General features: G+C 41.0%; 1 protein-coding gene across 3 annotated transcripts in view; it reads left to right on the plus strand.

Moving 5' to 3' along the window:
• The window catches only part of SLC39A8 (solute carrier family 39 member 8), a 74,087-nt gene that overhangs the window by 14,936 nt on the left and 45,399 nt on the right, over nucleotides 1-13,752 (plus strand). For all 3 annotated transcript variants that reach the window (XM_040625502.1, XM_008707249.2, XM_040625503.1), the window contains exon 3: nucleotides 9,486-9,648. In XM_040625502.1, the coding sequence (XP_040481436.1) occupies nucleotides 9,486-9,648 (163 nt within the window). The remainder of the gene's footprint in view (nucleotides 1-9,485; nucleotides 9,649-13,752) is intronic.

The following is a 13,752-nucleotide window of genomic DNA, read 5'->3' on the forward strand; positions in this document are numbered from 1 at the left end:
TGTGTATGTGCGCGTGCGTTTGTGTCTGTGTGTGTATGCATGTGTCTGTGTATGTGTGCGTGCATTTGTGTGTCTGTGTGTGCATTCGTGTGTCTGTGTGTATGTGCGTGTGCATTCATGTGTGTGTGTATGTGCGAGTGCATTCGTGTGTGTGTGCGCGCGCGTACATTCATGTGTCTGTGTGTGTGCGCGTGCATTCATGTGTGTGTGTATGCGTGTGCATTCATGTGTCTGTGTGTGTGCATTCGTGTGTCTGTGTGCGCGTGCATTTGTGTGTCTGTGTGTGTATGTGTGCGTGCATTTGTGTGTCTGTGTGCACGTGCATTCATGTGTCTGTGTGTGTAAGTGTGCATGCTTTCATGTGTCTGTATGTGCGTGTGCATTCATGTGTCTCTGTATGTGCATTCGTGTGTCTGTGTGCGCGTGCATTCGTGTGTCTGTGCGCGTGCATTCGTGTGTCTGTGCGCGTGCATTCGTGTGTCTGTGCGCGTGCATTCGTGTGTCTGTGCGCGTGCATTCGTGTGTCTGTGCGCGTGCATTCGTGTGTCTGTGTGTGTGCATTCGTGTGTCTGTGTGCGCGTGCATTCGTGTGTCTGTGCGCGTGCATTCGTGTGTCTGTGTGTGTAAGTGTGCATGCTTTCATGTGTCTGTATGTGCGTGTGCATTCATGTGTCTATGTGCGCGTGCGTTTGTGTCTGTGTGTGTGCATTCATGTGTCTGTGTGTGTATGTGCGTGTGCATTCATGTGTCTGTGTGTGTGTATGTGCGTGTGCATTCGTGTCTGTGTGTGCGCGTGCATTCGTGTGTCTCTGTGTATGTGCGCGTGCGTTTGTGTCTGTGTGCATTCATGTGTCTGTGTGTGTATGTGTGCGTGCATTCATGTGTGTGTGCATTCGTGTGTCTGTGTATGTGCGTGTGCATTCGTGTGTGTGCGCGTGCATTCATGTGTCTCTGTGTATGTGTGCGTGCGTTTGTGTCTGTGTGCATTCATGTGTCTGTGTGTGTATGTGTGCGTGCATTCATGTGTCTGGGTGTGCATTCGTGTGTCTGTGTGTGTATGTGCGAGTGCATTCGTGTGTGTGTGTGCGCGTGCATTCATATGTCTCTGTGTATGTGCGCGTGCGTTTGTGTCTGTGTGCATTCATGTGTCTGTGTGTGTATGTGTGCGTGCAGTCATGTGTCTGGGTGTGCACTCGTGTGTCTGTGTGTATGTGCGTGTGCATTCGTTTGTCTCTGTGTGTGTGCATTCGTGTGTCTGTGTGTATGTGCGTTTGCATTTGTGTGTCTCTGTGTGTGTGCGCGTGCATTCATGTGTCTGTGTGTGTGTGCGCGCGTGCATTCATGTGTCTGTGTGTGTGTGTGTGTGCATTCTGGGTGGGAATGCAGCAGCACTGGGGTGGCTTCAGTGAGAAGCATAAGAAAACTTGAGGGAAAAATGGAAACATGACTCAGGAAAACAGAGTCAGGAATCACTTGATTAGCCATTTCCTAAACGTAGAGATCACTTGTTTAGAATGTTTTTTGCTCAAACCTTAGAAAAGTCTATCTCATCTTGGTAAAATTGTATTGAGAAAACTTTGGAGAGGAAATCAAGAGGGAAAAAGTTCAAGAGATTGTTGGTAAGTGTGACTCAGTGCATATAAGCGTTGAGCAATATCAAGGAGGTTCAGAAATGGTACATACTCACATTCCTTGTGCCTAAGGTGTGGTAGTTCCATTATTGCGTCAGTAACACATCTGGAAGTTGTGTTCTCCATCGCTCTCACTTTGAACACTCCTGCTGCCAGTGTGGGCATGCTGCCACTGGTTGTGACCTTGTGCAATCACCCTGGAAAGGATGGGACCGTTCACTTGTTTCAGGGTCATAAATGGCCCCCCAATTATTTAACTCAAACTACCCTTTTGACATTTAAGTATTTAAGTTGTTCTTTTAGGAACTTTGGCTAGTTGCCATATTTGAAACACTCTTATGTATATTTCACTTTCTGCACTTGTTTACTTTTTTCTAATTTTGTTTAGGTTACTACTATGAACTTAAAATATTTTTGCAGTTGGCTTTTAAAAATACTGTGACGACGAGTGAGGCATTCATTCATGCATTTACTCATTCATTCATTCATTCAACAAGTATTTACTGAGCCCTTTCCTACTACATAATTATTTTGGATTTTCACCTTTTCCTCCTCTTAATATGTTCCTAGCAAACTATGGTCAGTCGTACTGGTCTCACAGTCTAGTATGGTTATGGGATGGTAGCTTGCGTGCATGAATTAACCAGTTGGCTTCTCTGCTTGAGCTGCAATAACACTAACTTTAAAATAGGAACAGGGAAGCAAAGCATTCAAAATGGCACACATCCAGGTATTCTAGGTTGGATGAACCTGTTACAGGAGGACTTCATGGCAGTGTCAGCGGCCATTCATAGGTGGCAGATTCTGGGCTGCCTGCTGCTTGAGTGTGGTCGGTGTGCCTGCCCAGCATGCCTGTTTGGGCGATGGGTAGGAGGGCTATTTGAAGGGCAAAGAATCACAACCATCATTCATTTCCTTCTTAATTCTCACCATGGTAAGAAAACAACCTTCGATTGTTTTCGAGATCTCTCTTTGGGTATAATGGCTAAATATGATCTAAGAGTAATTTAACTCTATGACTCAAGTCACTTTAGGGGCAACAAATATACTCCTCACCAGGCTCTAAATGGTTCTTTCTTTTATTATTTGTGTTCTTTTCTGTGTTCAACCAACAAAACATAGGGGTATAACAGCAAGAGTATGGGCTTAGAAGTCAGAAAATGCACAAAGACGTTGGTCTGAATTCTGTTAACAGTTATAAGTTGTTTCATCTTGGACAACTTACTTTTCTAAGACATGATTTCTTCATCCCAGATTTCTCCTTAAATCTACTTTAGTAATTGATGTGGGGATTAGATGAATGTAGCTTTTCTGTGCTTCTCAGTACTCCTATAATAACTATTGTCTATAAAATTCATTTGTCAACTAATCACATACTTACTTGCATTGCTGATTTCTGCCTAATGTGAGTTTTTGTGGCTCCTGTCTTATCTCTCCAGCCAGCAAAAGCACTGAGCCAACATTTCGGGCTCAGCACATGCATCTTGTTCTTCAGGAAGCCTTCCTAGACCTCTTCCCTCACAATAGCTTGCACATATCTTTACTATTCCCCTTCCTACATTGCACTATAGCTGTAGCATTTGTATACATATGTTTTGTCTACTGAAAGGCAAGCTTATTGTCGTATTCTCAGAACCTATCAGAACACCTGGCCCAGAGAAGATGTGATCAACCTGTGTTTGGTGAATGAATACGTGAATGACAGTGAGGGAGGAGTGGGACTGCCTTTGATGATAATAGCACAGATGAAGATTTTGGGTGGATTCTTATTCAAACTTTTACCAGTTGCATCTCTTCAAAGAACAGGAGATGAGTCATTCACTTGGGGTCTGGGAGAGAATGAGTTGTTTGGCTTTCATCTCCGCTCCATGCATGGCAAGTTCCAGAAGGTAGCTGTCGTTCTTGCCATAAAACAACAGGTGTGCAGGGCAAGGTAGGGTAGAGGAGTCACTAAAAGAAAAGAGGTTAGACAGGGCTCTTTCAGATTTGGATTCTAATTCCAGTTTTACCCTTGGCTCCCCTGGGGCTCAGGAATGAAGTTTAAAGTTTGAGTGGATCAGTTACTTGACATCCTAAGTGACAGCCTGGACTAGATGTTTCATTCTAATTTTGATTGTCCCTGAGTTTAAGTGCATTACAAGGTGCTCTCTCTTCCTACATTTACCCTCATAAGAGAGAACACAGCCACAGCTAGCAGTGTCCGTATTGGATTTGTGAATTGCTCAGCTCCCACAGCAGCACAGTTCATGGAAAAACAGAATCTGAAAGCATCTTTGGGATGACTTTTCAATGGGATGATATTTCCCTTCTGGTGTGGTGTGAAGGCCTTGGCACAGCGGGTGTGGGATCAGGTGGTCATAGCGTTCCTTATTATTTAATCTGTGCCGTTTGACAAGAGAAAATAGCCTCTGTGTTGAGAAAAAGAAGAATGGAGAAAATTTAAAGAGTGGAAAAGCTTTTTTTTTTTTTCTTTTCCCATAGGTTTCGGATGTAGCATTCATTTCCTAGCTTTGAAAATGTCTTTTGAATGATTACTTTATATATCAATCAGGACTTTTTCATTTGTAAGTGAAAAAACTCAATTTTAATTAGCTTAAGTCACAAAGGGAATTCATTGTCTCAGGTCACTGAAGAGTCAGACTCGAGGCATAGCTGTATTCAGGGGATTAGCGATGGTGTTAGAAACCTGTCTCTATGCATTAGTTCACCTTCTTTCACATGCTAGAAAAATGGCCTAAGCAAATGCCAGACTCATAGCAATCGCAGTCAAAAAGATTTTTTCCAGTAGCTCTACCAGACAGTGGACAGGTCTGGGTCACATGTTCCCTGGTCAGCCCGAACTACATCACAGGGAAGGAGGCCCCCCGCGGCAGGAAGGTGGTCTGTTACTGGATGATGGGGACCCCGGGCAGGCAAAAACAACAGGAATTCACTACATTTTTCTGGCCTAGATGGTTTCTTCTGTTTGGGGGCTTATCTTGCTCTTTCTTGTTCTCTGGCTCTTTTTGGTGCTTTTGCACAAATTATATATGTGTTCCCAAAGTTTTTCTCTTCTTTCCGTACCCTGTCTCCTGATGATCTCCCTTCCCGCTCATCTCTTATCTCCTCACAGAAGCCAGCTGCGTCCTTATCTCTGGCCTCTACCTTTCTTAGAAAAAACTCACTCATCATTTCCATCTGGTGTCCCACAGGCATTATCATTTAAAATGTCTAAAACCAAACTGGCCACTATCCTCCCCAATGTGTTTCTTTTCTGAGGTCCCCCAATCACACCGGTGGCAATAGCCTCTATCTACTTTCTCGGAAGTCTAACCTCAAAGTTGTTTTTGAAATTTTCTCTGCATATCGTTTCTCCCATATAGGAACTTTTCTAGTTCTTTATCATTATGTTTCATGAATTTATCACTTTTTCTCTGGTTTTGTAGATCTGGGTGTGCTATTTATGTCCACCACAATTACTCGGTTTCTTGATGGAGGGTCTTAGGACTTACTTACCTTTGTGTGATTTCTTTCTTGGTTGTCATCCCTCAGCTTCCCCCACCTTCCCCTTCTCCCATCAGTATTATATGCCGACTTTTATGATTCCAGAAATATTTGTTGAATGAAGGAAAGCATTTATGCAATGCGTAGTACAGTTACATGGTTATGATACTGGTAGCATAGCACAACAGTAGTTGAAGCGATAAAGACAGATTTTATTCAAGAACTATTGTAGTAGGGGAAATGAGACCTCAGTGTAGAACTGGGCTCAGTTCCAAATATGTCGTGGACAAGTGGGGATTTATAGCCAAGGAGCAGGGTGGAGGTCAATGAATGGAAAATTACTATGGGGAAACATTGTGGGTGGGTGGGGGGGATTTTGGTTAAGCAAACTTAATAACATTCTTGCTGAAGGCAGGCTAGGGTGATCAGATATCAAGGATGGAAGAGTCTTTCTAAGGAAACTTAGCACGATTCTTGCTAAAACTGGACAATGCAGGCTCTATAAGGATGGACACAAGACTGAGGCCTCATGGGCTTAGAGAAGCCTGACCAAAGTTGAGTCAGGTACAGTGCCTGTATCATTATCCACACTGTGTAATTTCAAATCTTGCCTGACTCTTCGGCATTTATCATAAGCATATTTTAACTCTACAAAATGTTGGAGGAGGAAGTTGCCCTTATCATTCAACCCTGCCCCATCCCCTCCCTGCATCAGCATTTCCACAAAGATATGTCTGGGAAAGACACAAAAACAACAGAACAAAACCAAACCAAAGTTTCTGACAAGTCAGAATCGGTGAGGAAAAAGGAGTAGGGGAAGTAGAAGAAGAAATGCATAGAACTCTTTGGTTAAATGATTTCGAGTATAATTTGAGATCTCGTGTATGATATGAATCTCAACCCCCTCACCTCTATTACTTCCTTACTTTGGCCCTTCATCCATGGAAGACCCCTTTGAGATCACCTTAATGTGGCAAGAGACTCAAGGAGTTTAACTCGGACATTGAGAAAATGTCTTTAAGAAAGACGTCACCCCACTGAACATGAGGGTGTCTGCAGGCTGGAGTTTGCCTTTGGCAGCACAAAGCTCAAAGGGCCGTGGCAAACAGCAACCTGGTACTCTTGAGCGTAGCGGTGATGTAAAAACAGAGATGGAAAGAAAAAGGCTCAGTATGTAAGTGTAAAGCAGATGGTAAAAAAGCTCAGGAAGTTTTAGGAAGACACATACTCTCAGGCTCATCATCCTGTGTCGTTAGGAAGAGCCCTTGTGGCTCCTACTGGTTTCATAATTTGTTCCTTGTTTGTTTTGGAGGTGAAGGGGTGTGTTTGAGAGGATGTTTGACCTTCCTCAACCGTTCTACCGGTTTTGTTGTCACCTCACTGTTCAGGCACTGGGCTCTCATCCTGTTTGTCACTGCCCTGGGAAACACCGCCCTTTCTTAGACAACTGCTTTCTTTGTTGCTGGTTCAACTTTGTTAAATCAAAGCATTGTGGAAATTGAGGTTGTAAAGCCAAATAGGCAGCTCCGTAAGCTACTGGCATCCTACTTGCTGTTCGATGGCTCTTTTAAATAAATCAAGCCTACCATGAATTGAGTTTTGCCATACTGCTAGTATCCTGTTAATATTCTGTCCTCATTCTCATAAGGCAAGGCCTAGAGGTTGTTTTTTTTTTAAGTTTTCATTTAAATTCCAGCTAGGTAACATACAGTGTTGTAATAGTTTCAGGTGTATAGTATAGTGATTCAACACTTCCAGGCAACACCTGGTGCTCAGCACGAGTGCCCTCCTTAATCCCCACTCCCTATTTCCCCCATTCCACCACCCACCTCCCCTCTGGTGACCATCAGTTTGTTCTTTATAGGTAAGAGTCTATTTCTCAGGCGAGGCCTAGAGTTTTCTCATCTCTCTACCTCCTTGTTCTTTCTGGTGAGTGGGCAATTGCCACTGTCAAAGTGTTATTATCCATGACCACCTGTCCAGCCAAAATTTCTACACAGACGCTGCACAGAGCGTGAAGACTCTGAGCTATCTTACAGCATTGATCATATGTTCCTTCGGCTACGCTATTTTCCCCCCAATTGCATGGAGGAGAGCGTCTTTAATGATGTATGATGGGCAATTAACCTCTTCGCTGCCAATTACAGTAAAACGGTGAATTTACATTGTGATCCAGTAGCTGTGTGCATGTTGTGTACCTGCAGCAAAAGTTTCTCTAAGTGATACTTACCCTTATTGTGTGTGCTACACTCTATAGTTTCTATGATGATTTTTAGCTCCTTACAAAATGCTGATGGTGACGTTGTAAGTGGATTTCCTGACCCACTTGAGTCTGAAAAGAACTGCTTTAACAGTCATCAAGTTTTAGGAAGTCTTAGTATGCTAATTCTGAGAAGACTTTGGAAATTATCTATGGGCAGCTTCCCCTTTTCATCCTAGTTCTGAGCTGAAGGAACTTGAAGTCCAAGTAGGTTAAGACTTCCTTGTGGGGAAACAGTGCTGTTTTATGTTTATGCTACTATACCCATTTATTCCTGGAATCGTGCAGTGGGCAGTTTGACCACATGGACTCTAAGTTTTGAGTCTAGCAATTATGCTCCTGGGTGGCTTCGTGGTAACAAATATTATCATTCCCACTTTCCTTCCTCCAGTCGAGCTATTTTCTCCCTCCATTAGTTTATTATCCCCCCAGTCTGCCAAACGGAAGACTGTTAACGGAGCATTGAGTGTGGTGCATTGAGTGTGGTGTCGCCTCTTCTAGGGATGGCACACAGCTATCATTGTCATGAGCCCAAGCCCATTGTCATGGCTTGAACAAGGAATAGCTTGAGGCACATACTTAGGCTTTAGAAAAACAAAGAAGTCTAAATGTGAACTTTCTTTAATGCATTTGCAATTTTAGTTTTGACACCTGCATACATCTTGGTGTATTTGATGTTTTTTCATCTTAACAATCAGTACCAATCTCTTTTTACCCACATCTTACATTTTTAGTTTCATTGTTTCTGCTGTGGAGGGAATCACAGAACTTCATGGTCAATTAACACCAACTTTTGAGTTCTCAAATGCCATTCATAGAGTGTTAGTCACCTCGCGTTGCCCTAACAGAATACCATAACCTGGATAGCTTAAACAACGGAAATTAGTTTTCTCGTAGTTCTGGAGATTGGAAGTTCAAATTGAGAGGTCAGAAGCATCGATGTCTGGTAAGGACGCTGTGTTTGGACGGCCTTTTAGCTGTCCACTCACATGGTGGAGAGAGAAAGGGCAGGCAAGCTCTTTGGTGTCTTTTCTTATAAGACCACTAATCTAGGTGGACTAGGATACCACTCTCTTTGCCTCATGTAACCCTAATCATTTCCCAAAGGCCTCAACTTTAAATATCATTATATCAGGAGTTAGGGCTTCAATACATGAATTTTGGGAGAACACCAGTCCAGTCTACAGCACAAAGCCGAGTAAGATCTTAGTGGGGTTTAAATATTGGCTGAAGCATGCAAAGAACTTTCTGAATCATACTTACTAAAGATAGACTCTTCTGTTTGAATGAATGGATATTTTTCACAGTCTATACTTCTTACAATGATTACTAACCACAGTAACACATTTAATTTCTTTTATATTCTCAATAATACAAGTATGTGGATGATAGTTTACAGTTAAAATATGTCTGAGAATAAAATGATACCTTCAAAAAGTGATTTTCATAAAGAATTTTTTCCTAAAAAATTTTGTTAATGGTTAATGAACTTCCAAGCAGCCTAGCACTATTTTCAAAACCTTATATAGTAGAGAAAAGCTAACCCCCATCATTGAGAACAATACATATTTTAGCAAATAATGATATGTGCTAAAGACAGACTTTAAAACAACTTTTATATGTTGGAATTATTATTGCTGTCTAGATGCATGGATCAGTTTCTTAGTTACGAAACTATAAGGGAGCCAGGTGTTTGTCTACAAGAAATCTTACAGAGAGTTACTCCAATAGCCTATACAAAATATCCAATCTAAAGACAAACAGAGAGGAGAGATTGAGAATGTAGAACCCTCTTAAAGCTTTTGATTTGAAAGCTATTGGTCTACTTTTAATGTTTGTAATGTCCTTGGAAACCCCCAAACCAGTTCTTACCTTTTTGACTGCCATAGGTAGACTGTTGATCAAGAAGGATTTTTGTTTTTTTTGTTGTTTGTGTTATTTTTTTCTTGTTTCTAGGTTTAAAGGGATATGGACTCTTTTAAAATTTTAGGGCTTTTCTGTAGAGTTAGTGCTGTGTCTAGATGAAATATTCTGTCTCTCTAAAGTATCTTTGCGTGCATGCTTTCACTATGCTAACACATATATGTTTACTTTGTTTATCCTGTTGGCAGTGTCTGTCAGCTGAAGAGATCTTTTCCCTTCATGGCTTTTCAAATGCTACTCAGATAAGCAGCTCCAACTTCTCTGTCATCTGTCCAGCGGTCTTACAGCAATTGAACTTTCATCCTTGTGAGGATCGGCCCAAACACAAAACAAAACCAAATATTTCAGAAGGTATGTTGGAAGTGTTTTTCTCCTATTTGTTTGAGAAGTCTATAGGCTGGTCTGAAATTAAATTCACATGCTTCTTTCTTTGCTTTATTGCTTTTAATTAATATACACAGAAGCCATTGGTAAAATACTTATATTCTGAAAGTATTTAGAATAAGAATAATTAGAACTCATATAAACTTCATAAATCGTGCTTTTCTATTTGTGGAGTCAAAATTACACTTGGTACTCTTGAAAACTTTGTAAAACTCAAGACTTGACTTTATTTTATTATTTATTTATTTGTTTATTTTATTTCTTTATTTACCTATTTATTTTTTAGAGAGAGAGAGCGAGCATGGGGTGGGGGAAGGACCGAACGGGAGGGAGAGAGAGAATCTTAAGCAGGCTCCATGCTCAGCACGGAGCCCAATGCGGGGCTTGATCTCACAATCCTGAGATCACGACCTGAACCAGAGTCAAGAGTCGGACACTTAACCAACTGAGCCATCCAGGTGTCCCCTCAGTTCCGGATTTTAAACAATATATGCTTTATACTGTTCAGGTTGGAGTGTACATTAACTATTTGGCTCATAATTGATCAATTTCCATTACCTTTGTGCTTATCATATTATTTAAAAACTTATCCATTTATCCATAATTTTCAGTAAAGGGATAGGGGAATAGCATGGTTCTAGATTAAATATTAAGGTACTGAGTTATTACTGCTTTAATTTTTGTAAATGAAAGAAAATGCCAGTGACTATTGTAAGTGCCTCGGATAGTATTGCCAGAGATGTTGCATTTCAAAGGAATAACCTGCTGCACAGAGATTTTAAAATATAAGAAAACAAGTATGTGCTTACTCTGTCATTCACACACTTAAACATGTAGAAGAATTCTTTTGCAGATGAAATAAACCGCTTGTTCAGGGGGTCTGTTTGTCATCTTTGTGCAACTTCTTGGTATCCTCAAATTGTTAACCTGACCCACATGGATATTTTAATTCTCCTTTTTTTGTACATTGTTCACTCAATAAACGTTTATTGAATGACATGCCAAGCACTATTCTGGGCATTGGGGATTCAGGAGTCAGCAAGAAAAATTCCCTGCCCTTTCAGGACTTACAGTGTAATGGAGAAGAGAAATAATAAAATTTATAAAACAAACAAATAAATAATATAATTTCAGGGTGATAAATGTGAAAATAAAGCAGGTAAGGAATAGAAGGAAACAGTGGGTGAGTGTGATTTTTGACAGGTGAGAGGAGGCCTTTCTGATGAGGTTACATTTGAGCAGAGTCCTGACTGAGGGTAGGGAGGGGACCATGGCAAGATCTTCTCTGGGAAAAGAACATTCTTGGTCAAGGGAAGAGTCAGCATAAACTTGGCAATGAGCTTGGCATATGGAAGGAACAGCAAGAAAGTGTGTGTGTCTGGAGCATAGTAAGCAGGTGGGAGACTAGAAGGAAATGATGCCAGGGCCCTGTAGGGTACAGTAAGTTGACTGGATCTTACTCTGAATGTGGTATGAAGACACTCTAGGATTCTAAACAGGGGAGTCACATGATTTTGTTTGGATTCGTAAAAGATTACTCTACCTGCAGTTGGAAGAACAGGTTGCCATGGGGCAAGAGTAGAAGCAAGGCAATGAGTCAGTAGACAGTTGCCAGCAGTTGGTGCTCAGGATGATGACACATGAACTAAGGTGGGAGAAGTAGAAGGGAGGAGAAGTGATCAGATCCAGGATGGATTTTGGAAACTGCTAGAATGGTCTGCGTCTGGCTGAATGTGGGGGTTGGGAAGAATGCATCAAGGTTTGAGCCACTGAAACTCTAGAGATGGTTGTGCTATTTCCCAGGGTAGAGAAGACCAGGAGGAGCAGTTCCTTACGGGGAAGCACATGCTGAGGGTCGGGTGTAATTTTTCACACGGCCAGTTTGAGACTTTGACACAGACCCACAAGGAGGGACGTCCAGCAGCAGTGGCATGCACACATTTAGTACTCAGACCACAGGTCAAGGCTAGAGATTTGTCGGCTTAGAGATGGCATGTGAAGCCACTGGTCTGAGTGAGCACATCTGACCTGAGTGTGAAAGATAGAGAAAAAAAGGGACATCTCAACAAAGGAAGTGCTTATTCTACCAACTTGTGGGTTCCTTTTTCTATATGTGAATACTCCAGTCTCTTTCTGAGTAATAGGAATTGCAACAATGACAAAAATATTGATAACATCCAATTTTTCTGTAATACTTACTGCATGGCAGGTGCTCTTTCAAATACTTGACATATATTAACTCATTTAATCTTCATACAACTATATGGTGTAGAAACTGCTGTTCCCATTTTATGGCCAAGGAAATGTAGGTCCAGAGAGTTTCAAGTCTTTTGCTCAAGAGCACACAATTTGTACACGATAAAGCCTGGTTCGAACCCAAGCTGTCTCCGCTTCAGGATCCATGTTCTCTTTTATATTCTGTATTTACATACACGAACAACAGAAGGCCCCAAACATACTTTATTAATATAGTTAGCAATTTTGTGAATAATAATTTTACAACTAATTGTTTAAGCAACTATTTTTCTAGATTATATACTAAATAGGAATGTGTTTGTATTTCTACAAACTGGTTTAATATGGTTTGCATTTTATATTCAAAAGTAAATTCAAAAAATGCTTTACATATCAAAATTTAATAGTAGTATATCATATGAAAAGCATAGATACTGAAGCCAGCTTACCTGGGCCCAAATCCCAGCTCTATAATTTTCCAGCTCTGTTGGGCACCTGACTGTGTCTTTCTGCCTCAGTTTTCTTACCTGAAACAGTACCTTTACCATAAGGTTGCTATAAGGGTTAAATGACTTAATATCCGTAAAGCATGTAGAATACAATATGGCATGTAGTTAGGCCCCATATATACATCTGTTACATAAAATACAGCTATCAGGTACATAATTCTGGGCATAAGAGACGAAGCTTCAGAAAAAGAAAGTTCTCTACTCCGTGCAGTTTAGTGACTGACATTCCAAAGTGTTTTTAACCTTAATTCTTAGGTTTCCTCTATCTCAGGAGCTGGGAGGTTGGATCAAGGAATTGGGAAGCAGGAAGTAAGAGCGTTCCAGGGTCAACACTGCAAAGTCATAAAATGAAAAATCAATAGTTCTAAGTCACAAGATTAGACAGGCACCAAATATTTGGAGAGAAGCCTAATAAAGACAGAAATGCCTCTTAGGGTCACATTGTTTAAGGAATTGAAATGAGGCTGGAGTGGGTGGGACAGGGTAGGAGAAGAGAGAAGAATTTCTGGAGAATTAGGGAAACTGGTAAAGTACTCATTATTACTAATCTAAGATGTTTAATTCGACACTACATTGCCTTTATTTGGTGTACTCTCGTTTTATTTTAGTGCAGCTCTGTGTGCATCTGTGTTGAGCAATTTATTTAATATATCTGTGCCTCAGTTATCTCATCTGTAAAATGGAGATAATTATAGTTCGATCCTTCTAGAACTGTTGGGGTATCAAGTGAGTTAGTATATACAAATGCCTGGAATAGTGCCTATGTCTTCACTCCTCTTATACATGTGTCCATAGGTTCACTCCATTCCCTGCTCCCTGTGTAAGCCTCTTCTTTTCCCACACATAAATTATTTTTTAAGTAATGAAAGGCACTGGATTCTTGATATAATAGTTCGCTTAATATAGAGTCAATTCTGAGTTCTTTCAAAGAAATGAAAAACCAAAGTAAAACTAATTCAAAGGAGTCATGACATAAAGCTTTTATAAACATGGTACGTGGTCCAATTACCTTCAATCAGAGAGCCATGGGAAGCATGAGGAGAGAGGGATAGCTGCCTGGAGGAGCTGGGAAAGCTTTAGAGACGATGTCTTGGCGTTGGCTTAAAGAAACACGTGTGAGTTTCTCAGGCAGTGAAGATAGAAAGATATTTTCAGATAAAGAACCACAAGTAAAGGTAATTTTGTTCTTGGAAAGCATTGTGTTAGCATAAAGGCCATGTTGAGAAGTGTGTAAATAACACTGGAAAAGTCGTGTGGGAGTCAGCTTATAAAGAAGAGAGGTGTGAGATGATCCAAGTTGTGTTTTAGAGTAGTAAGTCTGGTGGGG

This window comes from Ursus maritimus, unplaced genomic scaffold (assembly GCF_017311325.1).
Source record: "Ursus maritimus isolate PB19 unplaced genomic scaffold, ASM1731132v1 scaffold_8, whole genome shotgun sequence".
In the NCBI taxonomy this organism is placed as follows: Eukaryota; Metazoa; Chordata; class Mammalia; order Carnivora; family Ursidae; genus Ursus; species Ursus maritimus.